The sequence below is a fragment of the Balaenoptera musculus genome, chromosome 5 (genome assembly GCF_009873245.2).
Source record: "Balaenoptera musculus isolate JJ_BM4_2016_0621 chromosome 5, mBalMus1.pri.v3, whole genome shotgun sequence".
Lineage (NCBI taxonomy): Eukaryota > Metazoa > Chordata > Mammalia > Artiodactyla > Balaenopteridae > Balaenoptera > Balaenoptera musculus.
In genome coordinates, this window is record NC_045789.1 from 138,384,274 (window position 1) to 138,397,143 (window position 12,870).

The window sequence follows — 12,870 nt, forward strand, 5'->3', positions numbered from 1 at the left end:
AAAGAAGTGCAGTGTTATTGAGAGCAAAGTTGGGGATTACATTAATAAAATTACATTATATTTTGGAGTTTCTGGGAGAATGGTAAGTCTCTCCACATGCTCAGATATTGTTTTAAATTTTCTTTTTTTGGATAGGTAAGAAGTGGAGTTATCTAGAGAGATCCACATTCCATAGACATAATGCAGTCTGTCTCAAAAGGGGAGAACAGCCTTGGAAGAAGCACGCTCCACAGACAGAGTGTGGGCCATCTCAGAAGGCGGGAGGCCTGTTTTACATTTTTTGATGAGACTGAATAGTTTTCTTCATATAATCCTATACCTTTCTGCTTAAATTCACTTGTAGATAGTCTACAGCTTTGAATCATAACTGTGAATTTTTCCATCCTCATATTTAACGGGTTTAAGGTAGTTTAAAGTGCTCTTGATCTTTTCTGTACTTCGGTTTTCTGGGTATATAAAAATATTATCTGAAAATAAAGGTATTTTTAATTTCTTCATTTCGTCTCTTATCCTGCTTATTTTGTTTGTCTTAATGCATTAGCGATAAATGTCAAGACAACAAAATAATGATGGTGAAAGTGAGCACATTGTCTGGTTCTTGATTTTACTTGTCAGTGTTAACATGTTGTTTGCTGAATCTTATCAAATATTTTAGCATTTACTGATAGCACCACTTTTCCTTCCTTAACGGACCATAACTGTAGACGACATTGGAAAGTGGCTAAAGACACATTGTTTATGAAGGGCGCGACCTGGGTGGTTCTCAGCTGAGTTCCGCTGGACCTTAAATGGCTCTGTCCAGACCAAGGACAGGGATAAGCTGATTCCATCGAGGACGCAGAAGGGGCCATTAATTACAAACGCTGATGGGAGAGCAGGGAAAAGAAAACAGACCAAATTACCTCTAAATACAAATGCAAAAAATGCAAAATTACACGTGTAACCGAGGCCTCGCAGTTTCCGAAATACTAATACTTCATGACCCTGATTCTAGGAACGCAAAGATGTTTAAGGTGAAGACTCTGCTACATGACTCGATCCGCCCCCTCCTGGGGGACTTCTGGGCATGACCACCCTGATGGGGACGGTTGCTGTCGGGGTTCAATCCAGACCCTCTCAGGCCCAGCCTGGCCAGGGCCCAGCGTTGGTTGAGTGAGCTCTCGTGCTGGTGCCTTGTCTAAGAGCTAGAAATTCGCCAGGGCAGCCCCCAAACACAGGCCTTCAACATGAGGCGCCTCCAGGCTCTGGGCCTCTGCGGTGGACATGGGAGCCACCGTGCACTCCGGCAGCGCACACCCGGCAGCGCACACCAGCAGCGCACACCCGGCAGGGCACACGGCAGAGCACACCCGGCAGGGCACACCCGGCAGCGCACACCCGGCAGGGCACACCCGGCAGCGCACACCCGGCAGGGCACACCCGGCAGGGCACACCCGGCAGCGCACACCCGGCAGGGCACACACGGCATGGCACACCCGGCAGCGCACACCCGGCAGGGCACACACGGCAGAGCACACCCGGCAGGGCACTCCCGGCAGCGCACTCCCGGCAGGGCACACCCGGCAGGGCACTCCCGGCAGCGCACACCCAGCAGGGCACACCCGGCAGAGCACACCCGGCAGGGCACTCCCGGCAGCGCACTCCTGGCAGCTGGGGCTCGTGGGAATACTTGCAGGTTGACACGGCAGGGCTCCACCCCTGCTGCAGAGCCGGGTAAACATTCCCCAGACACACCACCTCTTCAGTCCCAAAGTGCAATGGTTTGAGGCCACAGCATGTGCTCTCTGAGGGGATCCCGGTGGGCCGTCCTGCCCTCCCGGCCCCGCCCTCTGCGCTGCACAGGACACCCAGCCCCTCCCTCCAGCAGACAGGCGTCTACACCACCTGGCTCACCCGGGGTGCTCTGACACCAGCAGAGCCCTGGTTACGGCCTGGCTGCCCTCAAGGGGCCCTGGAGGTTCGGATGAGCCGGTGGGTGTCACACAGTGAGACCGCGGCAGCCTCCCGCAGGGCCCCGGCTCCCACTCCCCACCCTGCAGCCCCACAAGAAATCCTAACAGTCTGCTGAGCCACAGTCAGAAGGAGCTCTTCGACCCCGTAAGTCACCTGTCACTAACCCACCCACTGTGTCTCCTCAGAACCCTGTTGTGTGGCAGCAACTTGTAGTTCAGGGGCGAAGCAGACATTCCTTGTAAAACAGAGAGCAACGGAGGGCTTCCGCTCGTCACCCGGCTGCACGGGGGTGGAGCCACGGTGCACCCTGCGAGGGGATCAAGGCGACAGGATGGGGACTCCCCCGGCGGTCCAGTGGTTAGGACTCTGCGCTTCCACCGCAGGGGGCACGGCTTTGACCCCTGGTCGGGGAACTAAGATCCCGCGCGCCACACGGCGTGGCCCCCACCCCCCAAAAAAGGAGACAGGACGAAGCCCTCCACACTGCAGACAGAGGACGTGAAGACCGTGACGGGGTACTCTGTGCTTTGGACAAACAATCAGGCCCTCGGACAGGCAGACGTGTATCTCAGCAAGAGTTTTAATGAATCCGGTTCTTCCCACACAGAGAAAAGCGCTACAGCCATTAACTGAGACGTCTGCTCTTTGTGACTAGCTGTGACCTGTTACTGGGACCTGACTGCCATATCTCCTACCAGAAGTCACATATCAAGAGGCTCCTTTCTCCCCACTTTTTTGGAAGAGCGTCCTCAGAGCTACGGAGTGGCGGCGTCCCAGGCTACGTCCCCTGGGAGGCCCTGAACAAAATGTAACCCCCAGCTCTCCTGTGGTGCCTCCTTTCAGCCACCTGGGCCCGGATGAGACTCAGGAGGAACGGGGGGTGCGGGGGCTCTGGAGGGGTTTTCCTGCCGGCAGATCTGGCAGTGCTGACACTCCCACCCCCAGCCCCTCTCCCTCCCGGGGAGGCAGCTCCTGGACGGCTGCCGGCTATGTGCGCCCGTGTCCAGCCCAGCCCTGCCCTGCCAGCACTTTCACAACCCGCTGTTACCCGGCTTCTCCACTCACTCGCCTGCCTGCCCCCCGAGTGTCAGCTCCCCGAGGCTGGGCCTCGTCTCGTCCCCGCCGCGTCCCTGGGCAGAGACGGTGGAACAGGGCAGGATGTCCCCAGCGGGCAGGGTCACCGCTGTTATTAGCGCCGTCGGGATGCCCGACGTCCTGGAGGGACAGATGAAAAGGCCGCTGAAGGCGGTGCGGGCCTCTGGGGTTGGCCCGGGTGTCCGAGGCTCTCGGGGCCGATGCAGCAGACCCAGGGAGGGGGACACACCCGCCCCCGCGCTGCGTCCACCTGCTTCGTCTTGAGAGGGACCGCCTGCCGCCTCCCTCCAAGGCTGCACCGTGACCTCCGCTTCCAGGCAGTGATGAAAATGACACGTTTAACATCGAAAGCTGTTCCGAGTACCGTCGACAGGGACGATACTGGAGAGCAGATTCCGGGACGCTCTTCCCGGGAGCCACCCTGCAGTGAGCCCGGGGCCCCGGCCGCGTGTCCGGGGGGCTTTAATGCTGGAGACTGAGGCTCTGGGGGCTCCCGGCCCGCTGGGAGGGAAGGCCCGACCGGGAGCGGCGGGGGGCCGGCGGGCGGCCTAGACCCCGGACTTGGCGATGATCTTCTCCAGCAGGCTCATCATGCGCTCCTGCAGCTGCAGGCCCTGCGCCTGCAGGAGGCTGTGCTGGTCCAGCCCGCGGCGCACCTCGCGGCACGTCTCCTCCAGGGCGCGGCTCAGCCGGCGCTGCTCCTCCAGCATCGTCTCCAGCAGCCGCAGCTTCTTCCTCTGCAAGTGGCCGCCCTGTCCCTTGCGCTTCTTCACGGGCCGCTCGTCCGACCTGGAAGGACAGCGCCGGTGTGTGGATGGCTGGCCGCAGAGCCCGGGCCCTGCCCGACCCTCCCAGCCGCCACCGGGCACACGGGGAGCTGGGCCAGCGTCCACGCACGTGAGGGCCGGGCCCTCCCACCACGAGGTGGGGGGCAGGCTTAGGAGGTGGGGGGGCCCTGCCACGAGAGCACCCCCAAACCCGCTGAGCTGGGTGGGCATGCCCTGGGCTCTCTGCTCGGGGGTGGGGCATCCCGGGTCTAACCGGCCCCCACGGGTGGGCAGGGAGCTAGCTGCCAAACCCCACCAGGCCCCAAGGCCCTGCCCGTCCCCGAGCCCAGGCCCTCTGCTTCTGTGCAGAATCGTTGACTGCGCCAACCTCAGGGGCAGAGAGCAGAGCTTGGCCCCGAGAGGGAGAACAGCCCCACGTCCCGGTCCTGGTGCAACGCCCGGGGCAGCTGTCAGTCTGGGAACTGGGCTCAATCCATGGAAACAACTGTCCGTAAATCTCAGACTTCCCTGCAACTCGGCCTGGCCACCAGCAAAGGCATTTCTGTTTGGGGTTTTTACTGAGAACAAACCGAGCAGCAGCCCCCCAGACTGGGGGTGTCAGACTGGAGGGGCCCCCAGAGATGCCTTCCTCACCCCACCCTAACCCCCGTCTGACAGACGTGAGACCGGGCTCAGGGGAGGCAGGGCCACGGCTCAAATCCACACTCTTCCTGCCCTCTCCCCCCCCTTGGCCAACTCCTATTCACCCGTGAAAGCCCAGCCCAAACGTCACCTCCTCTGGCTCCCCGGCCCCCACACCACAGGGGTGTGTCTCCCGCACACCTGACTGAGGGCATCTTGAGGCGGGGTCAGCACAGGCCTGGCAGGACGCCGCAGACGGCAGAGGGGCTGCGTCCCCCCACTGCAGCCAGGCTCCGAGGACACCCTGAAGGCTCAGCCTGATACCCCCTCCCCGGTGCTGAGAGACCAGCCAGCCCGGCCAGGCCAGGGAGAAGGGGACCCCAGGGCATGGTCTGCTTGGGGTAGGGGGAGCGCAAGAGCCAGAAGCCGAGGGCAGGCGGGAGGGCTCGCCTCTAACCCCAGCCCTCCTTGGAGAAGGTCCTGATTTATCCCCATTTCACAGAGGGAGGCTGAGGCCCAGAGAGATCAAGGACTTTCCACACAGCTAAACGGTGACGGAGCAGGAGATGCACCCAGTCTGTGGACACGACAGCCCAGGCTTCGGGAACCACCTGCCTTCCTGTCTCTGGCCTCCCTGCCCCTGGGGGCTGGTGCACACTGCCTAGGCTTCGGCGGCCGGCCCGGGCCGGCAGAGGATGCCGCCGCCAGGACAGCCCCCTCGCGGCCCCCAGCCCCCTGCCCCGCTGGTGTGGAGGCAAGAGAGGGAAGCACACACACTACCTGAACTTAAGGGATAGTAAGCTGGAGGAGCTGGCGGAGCCATCGTCCTGGAAGCGGCCTTCGTAGGAGCACTGGTTATACGGTAAGTACAGAGGGGTGGACTTAGCAGACGGCGACAGGGACGCCTCGGTCTGGGACGTGGAGGGCCCCGGCTGCTGGCCGTCCGGCAGTTTGCCATCACAGGACTCGGGGACCTTGGCCAGAATCCTATCAATGGCTAGGTAATAGGGCCAGTCGGGCGGGACGGACTCGCTATCTGTCATGCATTTTAATTTCCTGAAACGAGAGACACAAGAGCCAAGGGTGAGAAACAGCTGCTCCCGGCCCTGCCTCGCCCGGCCCTCGGCGGAGGGGCACTCGGGGGCTCCGGACCTGGGGGAGCCACGTGGCAGTCAGGCCTCCCCAGAAAAATCGGCCAGGCCCCAGGGCCAAGGTGACATGGGACTCAGCAAGAAGTCAGGCTCGGGACCTACACCGCCTTGGATGTTGGAAAGGATGCACGTGCCCCAGTGTGAGTGCCGGGACCTTGGGCTCATTCGTCCTCTCTTTGCTTTTCTGGAATTTCTAAACTCTCTGCAATGAACAAATACTGCTTTTTAATAAGTTAACCGGCAATAATCAAATATATGGTATAATACCAACATGGGAATAAAATGTAATATAATGTGTAATGCAAACGTAAAATACGGTCATATAATAAACGTGCTTTTCTAAAGAGGACGCCCTGGGGAGCAAGAAGCTCAGAAGGTAAGAGCACAGGCCTCGGTGTCCAGCACATCTGAGTCTGTCTCTCATCTCCATCGCTTTGCTGTGTGACCATCAGCAGGTCCATTAACCTCTCTGAGCCTCCATTTTCACATCAGTAAAATGGGGATGATCAAAGTAAGCTCCTCACGTGGCCGTCACTCTCGGGAAGATTTGAGAAGACAACGCCTGGTGCCTGGCAAACAGCAAGCTGTCAGATTTCATTCTCAGCTGAAGGTACCAGGAGGACCGGGGCTGGGCCGGACGGGGTCCCTTCCCACACTGCCTGACATCCCCCATCCCCACTCGGGCCCCAGGCCCAGGGTCTGCACTGCACAGCTCTGCCCACTGTGGGCCTGAGCCCATCCGAGGCCCTGCATCCTGCTCCCCACCCCTGCAGACAGACCCTGAAGGTCCCTGGGCCTTGGCTGTCCCCTGGGAGGTGAGGGATGGGGAGAGGCGGCCGCAAGACAGCTGGGCAGCACCAGCCAGGCCAGGAAAGAGGTCACAGGGTTTCCCGGGCCTCCAGCCTCAGCCTGCAGCCCCCTTGTTCCTGCCCCTCGCTCTTCCCGCTGTGGGGTGGCCTTTGAGCAAAAGAGCGCCCCGTGGCCAGATGGCCTCTGTCTCTGACAAGGGGATCCCTGCCAGGGTGTGGCCGCTGGAGGTAATGAGCTGACCACCTGAAAGAGTCGCCCCCCCGCGGAGGTGTGTGGCTCAGGGCAGCAGGCAGAGGCGGGCCAGGCGGGACGTGCCCTCAAGCAGAGTGTCCTCAGCAGGAAGCCAGGGACAGGCCACGTGGGGACGAGCAGGCCGCTCTGTCTTCCTGACCACGGACCACCGTCCATCCCGCGGAGGGCGACACGGACATGGGCACAGGGGGTGGACGATGGTGCCCGGGGCCCGGCCCCCACCTGGGCTCCCCTCCAGGCCCTCCGCAGGCCCCCCCAGCTCTTGTTCTGTCAACTCAAGCCAGCTTACTCCTCAGAGAAATGAGGAAAGGCCCGCCCCGGCACGGGGAGCCCCTGAACGGTGTGCCAACAAAACATCCCCCACGGAACCAGGCCACCCCCAGGCTTCCTTAACCAGCATTTTTTTTTTTTTCGGTTGCACTGAGTGACTTGCGGGATCCTAGTGCCCCAACCAGGGATTGAACCCGGGCCGCGACAGTGAGAGCGCCAAGTCCTAACCGCTGGACCGCCAGGTAATTCCCCCGACAATCTTAATATATAAAAAGCTGTCTTGGGACTTCCCTGGAGGTCCAGCGGTTAGGACTCCGCGCTTTCACTGCCGAGGGCCCGGGTTCAATCCCCAGTCGGGGAACTGAGATCCCGCAAGCCCTGTGGTGAGGCCAAAAAAATAAAAAATAAAAATAAATAAATACACAAGGATTGTTAAAAAAAAAAAAAAGCTGTCGTGAAAAAATAACCAAAGTCTCTGCTGTGGGAGGCTCTGGGTGGCGGGGGGAGAGAGAAAGAACCAGTCATGCAGCCAAAGCGTTGGCCTGTGAGGGGCTGTGTGGCCTTGGGCAGGTCCCTCTCCTGCTCTGGGCCTCGGTTTCCCCATCGGTGAACGGGAGCTGACAGGTACCACGGCGTGCAAGTGCTTCCTAAACTGTGAAGTGCTGTCTGCGAGGGGGCCCTGGGCCCGCTCAGCCACACCCTCTTCTCCTGTGGCCTCTGGGGCCCACATCCCTCTTCCAGGAATGGAACAGAATCCCTCCCCTGGGACTCTGAAGAAGCTTTCAGGATAAATAATGAATGACCCGGCTAGACACCAGTCAGGGCCCTGGAGCTACGGAGTCAGACAGGAGCCCCGTAAGACAGCCTGCGTCACCTCCGCAGCCCCCCTACTCACCGGGGGGCGGGGGGCAGGTGCGCCTACACGCAACTCGGCCCTCCCGCCTGGAGCCGGCGGCTGGAATCTGACAGACTTTACCTAAGCGACTCGGATGCCTTTGGACCCCAGCAGCCACCTGTTTTCCGCCCCGGGGCCTGGCTGGGGGCCAAGCTGGGGGTCAGAAATGGGCCTTTGGACGGGCCAGGCTCAGGACCTCCAAGGGCCAGAAAAAGTTAAATGGATGCAACTGAAATAGCCTCTGGTTGCCCAGGGCCCTGGGGAGCCTCTGCACGTCCCCAGGCTCCAGACGGGCCGGGAGCGACAGGCCAGGAGGGGTGAGGTCTCTCCTTGCTTGTTCGAGGTGGGCGTGGGAGTCGGGGTGAGGGTCCTCTCACCCACGGTGTGGCTCAAGGTGCCCGAGGCCAACCTGCGGGGCCCCGTCCACACCCAGCTCTGTGCCCCTGCCCACGGCGGCCACTAGGAGGGCCAGAAGGTGGCCTGGGCTGAGACCAGCTGGGTCCCTGCACGGCCCCCTAGACGGCACCCTCCCACCCCCTTGCACACTGACAGGCTCTCGGGCTGCCAGGCCGCCCCCAGGGCCCGTGCTATCGGTGACACTCTCTCCCTAGAGCCCAGCTCCTGCTTGACATTTACCTGCCCTGAACCCACTCCACACCTCTGACCTTTGCCCTCCCTGTGACCCTCTCCTCACCGTGACCCCCTGCAGATAGGCCTGGCCTCACACTCCACGGTGCTGGGCACGTGGGGCCACAGGGCTCCGTCCCGGACGCCAGAGCTGCCCCTGCCGGAGCCGCGTGCTTGGCCCTGACCGGGCTCCTCCCAAGGCAGCCAGGGCAGGGGGCCTCCTCCGGGGAGCGGACCCTCCTGGGCACTCGGGGCCTCCGCGTGAGCCCTGCACGCCCCCGCCCCAGCCCTGAGGCCAGCGCTGTGCTTTGCTCACAGCAGGCTCAGCGGATGCTGAAGAAGACAGAGCGGCAGGACAGGCCGGCTCGCGGGCCTGGCGGCTGAGCCTCCTCCGGCCTCGGTTTCCCGCCCACACAGCAGCACCCGCCACCCTGGGGAGCAGAGCCAAGCCTGGGGGGCCGAGTGGGAGTCGCCCGCGGGCCTGGGGGGTGGTGCCCTGGCCGAGGCCCGGGGAGCCGGGGTCAGCCCCAGCCCGGCCCTCCTGTGCCTCGGTTTCCCCCCTCCCCTCCCCCACGGCTTCTGCAGGTCCCCTCTCGCTTACACAAAGCCAGGACCCCCCACCTTCCTGACTCAGCTCCGGGGATGTCCCGGCCGGGGCGGGGGGGGGGGCGGGGTCCCTGTGCGGACCGCCTGCCCGGCGAGCCTGGGGCGCCCTGGGGCTCCGTGGTGGCGAGAGCGGTGCCCGCGGGCCTACCTGTACTGGAAGGTCATGTTGGTGATCTTGATCTTGATCTCCTCGCCCAGCCGGCGCTCGCCGGTCATCTCCAGCAGCTTGCTGGCCATCTTCTCGTACACCTTGGCATTGCGCTTGGTCTGCTTCAGCTCGTCGAAGAACTCCTCCCAGACGAGCATGAGGCCGCGCATCTCCGCGTCCGTCCAGTTGCGGGCCCGCCGGTGCTTCTCTGTCTGCGGGGACACGAGGTAGCCGGGCACCTCGGCCGCTGCCATGCCGGGGGCACCTGCGGGGTCACAGAGCGCGCTCGGGCCGGGCCGCGTGGGGCCTGCGCACCACGGCGGCGGGAGCCCCGCTCCTGGAAGGCAGCTCCTCGCTCAAAATGGGGCCTACATCTGACAGGCAGGAATTTAGTTAAAAGCTTTTAAACGGGAAACGTCATTTTGATGTCACGTTTCCATAGCAACAGAGCAACTGCATAAGCTACAACAACAGAAACCTTTTAACTGAAAGCGCAGGAATCAGGGCTGCCCTGACGGGCCATCAATATTGCACTGAGTGAGCCAGACCCAAAACTGGCGGCCCAGGCTCCCGGCCCTGCCCGGCGCCCCAGCCCTGTTGCCAGGCTGGCCGGCCCAGGCCACCGGACGAGGCACCTCCGCTGGGCAGACCGGGCTCTTGAGAGGTGGGATCCAGGCCGCAGCCCCCGCCTCTGCCCCGCCCCGGCTCACACAGGCGGGGGCCCAGGGAGGGCCCCGGGTGAGGGATTGGGGTGCAACCAAATGAGGAGACGTAGGCAAACAAAGAGGGAGACCCAGAGGAGGAGAGACGGCACACAGAGGGGTGGGAGGGGAAGAGACAGACAGACCGGGAGAATGACACAGGAACACACTCTCGGGGACCCGCAGAGACGTGCGTGTGCACCAACACCCACCCACCTGCGTGCCCTGCGCACAGCCATCCTCCGGCCAACACGCTCACACTTGCGGTACAAACGCCACCACCGCCAGGCTGGGCGGGGGCAGGGCTCCGGCCCCGAGCAGACCCCTGGCTCGGCCACTGTCTGCCTGCTCCCCTCCTTGCAGGCGGGATGCTTGCTGGCCTGGGTGACGTGGGGTCGGCTGAGGAGCCAGCACAGCGCTTGAGGCCAGAGAGCAGCTGGGAGCAGGTGGTGTGGACCCCTCCCACCATGGGCAGCCCCACCGCAGCCCTGACCGCCCTGCATCAATCAGCACCATCCACGCCCAGACCTGCCTGGTCCACTTGGCTGGGTGGGCTGCTCCTGTACCCCAGGACCCCACAGGAAACGGCGTGGGGAAGCCTTGCTGAATAAAGGAATGAACAAAGGACCGACCTCAAGTAACTCCCCTCCCTTTCCAGCAGGTTGCCTAGACTTCACCTTCGGACTTACTGGCAAACTCTTATTCATTCTTCAAAACCCTGTTCTGGCATCAGCTCCTCTCTGAAGTCTTCCTATTCAATACACTTTGGTCCTTCTTCCCTTTTTCCCTCCTGCAAATTGGACCTTCCTTGAGCCAGCCATTTATTTTCTGCCTTCCAGCTTTGTGGCGCTTGCTAAGGTGACAGTAATAAGAATTCAAGCACTCTCTGATCGCTGGGCACTGTTCTAAGTGCAGTATGTCTGGTACGTCTGTGTTTTCTACTTTGATCCTCACAGCACTCTTGTGAGGGAGGCTGGCACTGCTGCTATTCCCAGTTTCCAGATGAATAGCCTGAGGGACAAAGGTGAGGTCACGCTGTGGTCAAGGAGCCAAGCTGGGCTCTGAACCCAGGCAGGCTGGCTCGGGGCTGGGTTTGATTTGTGTTGTGCAGTGGCCGCCAGGCTCCTCATGAAGGACACCATCACGCCTCCTCTGCCCATGGTCCTGGGCAAATGCCCCCGTTGCTTCCTGGCTCTCCTGGGAGGCCCACCAACGCTGACCTTGGACAAAGCAACCCCTGGCACTGGCTGGGGTCCCCGGCCACCCACCCTCAGCAGGCCTCCGCCAGTGTTTGACTGAGGCTCAGGGGACAGCAACACTGACCTCCAGCACCAGCCGGGTGGTGCAGCATAGGATGAAGGAGAGCTCTGCAGAAGGACAGGCCAAGGGAGGCAGCAAGGCCGCCCGGCCCAGAGCACGTGCGGGACGGGCAGTGAGAGGTGGTGGGGCTGTAACGGGGAGGGCAGGACAGCGGGGCCTGAGAGCCAGGCTGGGGATGGGCCGCCACCTCGGCAGGGCCTAGGGGCTGAGCGCCCACCAGGATGGCCAGGGGACCAAGCCTTAGCCGGGCAGAAGACCAGAGCGGTGGAGCCTGCAGGGGCTGCAGAGAGAAGGGCCACCTAAGGCATCGGGACTGAACATTTTGAAGGTAAAACTCAAGCAGGTGCCTTGCCAGCAAGAGCCCTCACACCTGCTGGACGGGCCACGATGGCCACGTGGTGCCCCCGCTCCACCCCCAGGCCCACAGGCCAGCGTGCCCATCCGTGAGCCTGCCTGGCATCCTTGGGGTTCTGGGGTGGCCTGAACTCGGGGGGAAGGGCTCACAAAGTCCAGGCCGAAAACCTCCACCTTCGACAGAGGGCCCTCCTCGGGCCTGACTACGACAGGAGCATCTTGGCCTGAGCCGTCCCAGGACAGGGAAGCTGAGCCTGGGATGCGAGGCGTCCCCGAGTCTCTGCCCAGGCGCCCCCCGCCCCGCACCCACGTGCCCAGAGCTTGCCCTCTGACACCCTGCGAGGCGGGCTGAAGCCCTAGGCGGAAGGAGGGGAGGTGCTCAGGATGGGGTGGGCTGGCTGGGGCTCCCTCCCCACCCTGCAGTCAGAACTTGGGGTGCAGAGGGGGAGGGCAGCAGGGGTCCCTGGGTCAGGGCCCGGCCCTGCCATCAGCTCCTGGTGGAGGCCCCTCCCTCTCTGGGGACACAGGGACACCACACAGCACCGCCCAGGAAGGCTGACAACTGCTGCACTCCTCCGGCCTGGGTACCTGGCACAGAGCATTCAGTAGTGTTTGCCAAGTGAACGAGTGACCGGAAGGCCCACCTCCTCCAGGAACCACCCCCCACCCCGCCCTGCCCTAGATGAAGGATTCAACCTACCAAGTGGCCCTAGCGCTGGTTCTGTGTCCCCCAGAGCCCGTGCCAACCCTGACCATCCTCCAGGTGGACCTTTCTTCAACCACGACTCCAAGAGCAGAGAGGGCTGACTCAGTGCATCCCAGCGCCAGGGGCAGCGGGGCCAAGGGAGAGGCAGGCAAAGCCGGCTCAGGGTCTCAGACCCAGCTCCACCGACTCGGGTTGTGACTCGGCTGTCCCCGCCCCCCAGCCCGTCCTCACCTACAGTGGGGCTAAGAGCACAGGAGTCGTCCTCTCTGGACAAGTATCCACCGCCAGACATGCGGCCGGAGGCTGCACCTCCAAGGCCCTGCGGCCCTACCCGCTGCCCCTCCCTCCCCCCACCCAAACCCTCCTTGGAGCTTTGGGAGAGGGCAGAGGCCCGTGTGCTGGCCTGGCTGGGGCTGGTGAATCGTCATCAGGAAAAGCTGCTGCCCCAGGGCACCCGGCCTGGTCAACCCCAGGACAGCGGGTCCCAGTGCCTCCGCGGGGCAGCTGTGGCCCACAGGCATCGCTGCCCGTTGCTCAGGGTCCTGGCAGCCAGGCGGCTCAGAGGAGGCATCT

At 62.5% G+C, this 12,870-nt stretch overlaps 1 protein-coding gene across 1 annotated transcript; it reads right to left on the minus strand.

Annotated features, from left to right (window-relative positions):
• Positions 1–2,526: 2,526 nt before the first annotated feature.
• On the minus strand, positions 2,527–10,820 carry MSANTD1 (Myb/SANT DNA binding domain containing 1). Its single transcript, XM_036852121.1, has 3 exons — positions 9,217–10,820; positions 5,238–5,513; positions 2,527–3,837 (listed from the first exon to the last, which is right to left on the minus strand). The coding sequence occupies exons 1-3, from the start codon at positions 9,468–9,470 to the stop codon at positions 3,597–3,599; spliced, it is 771 nt and encodes a 256-aa protein (XP_036708016.1). The 5' UTR covers positions 9,471–10,820; the 3' UTR covers positions 2,527–3,596.
• Between the last annotated feature and the right edge of the window lie 2,050 nt (positions 10,821–12,870).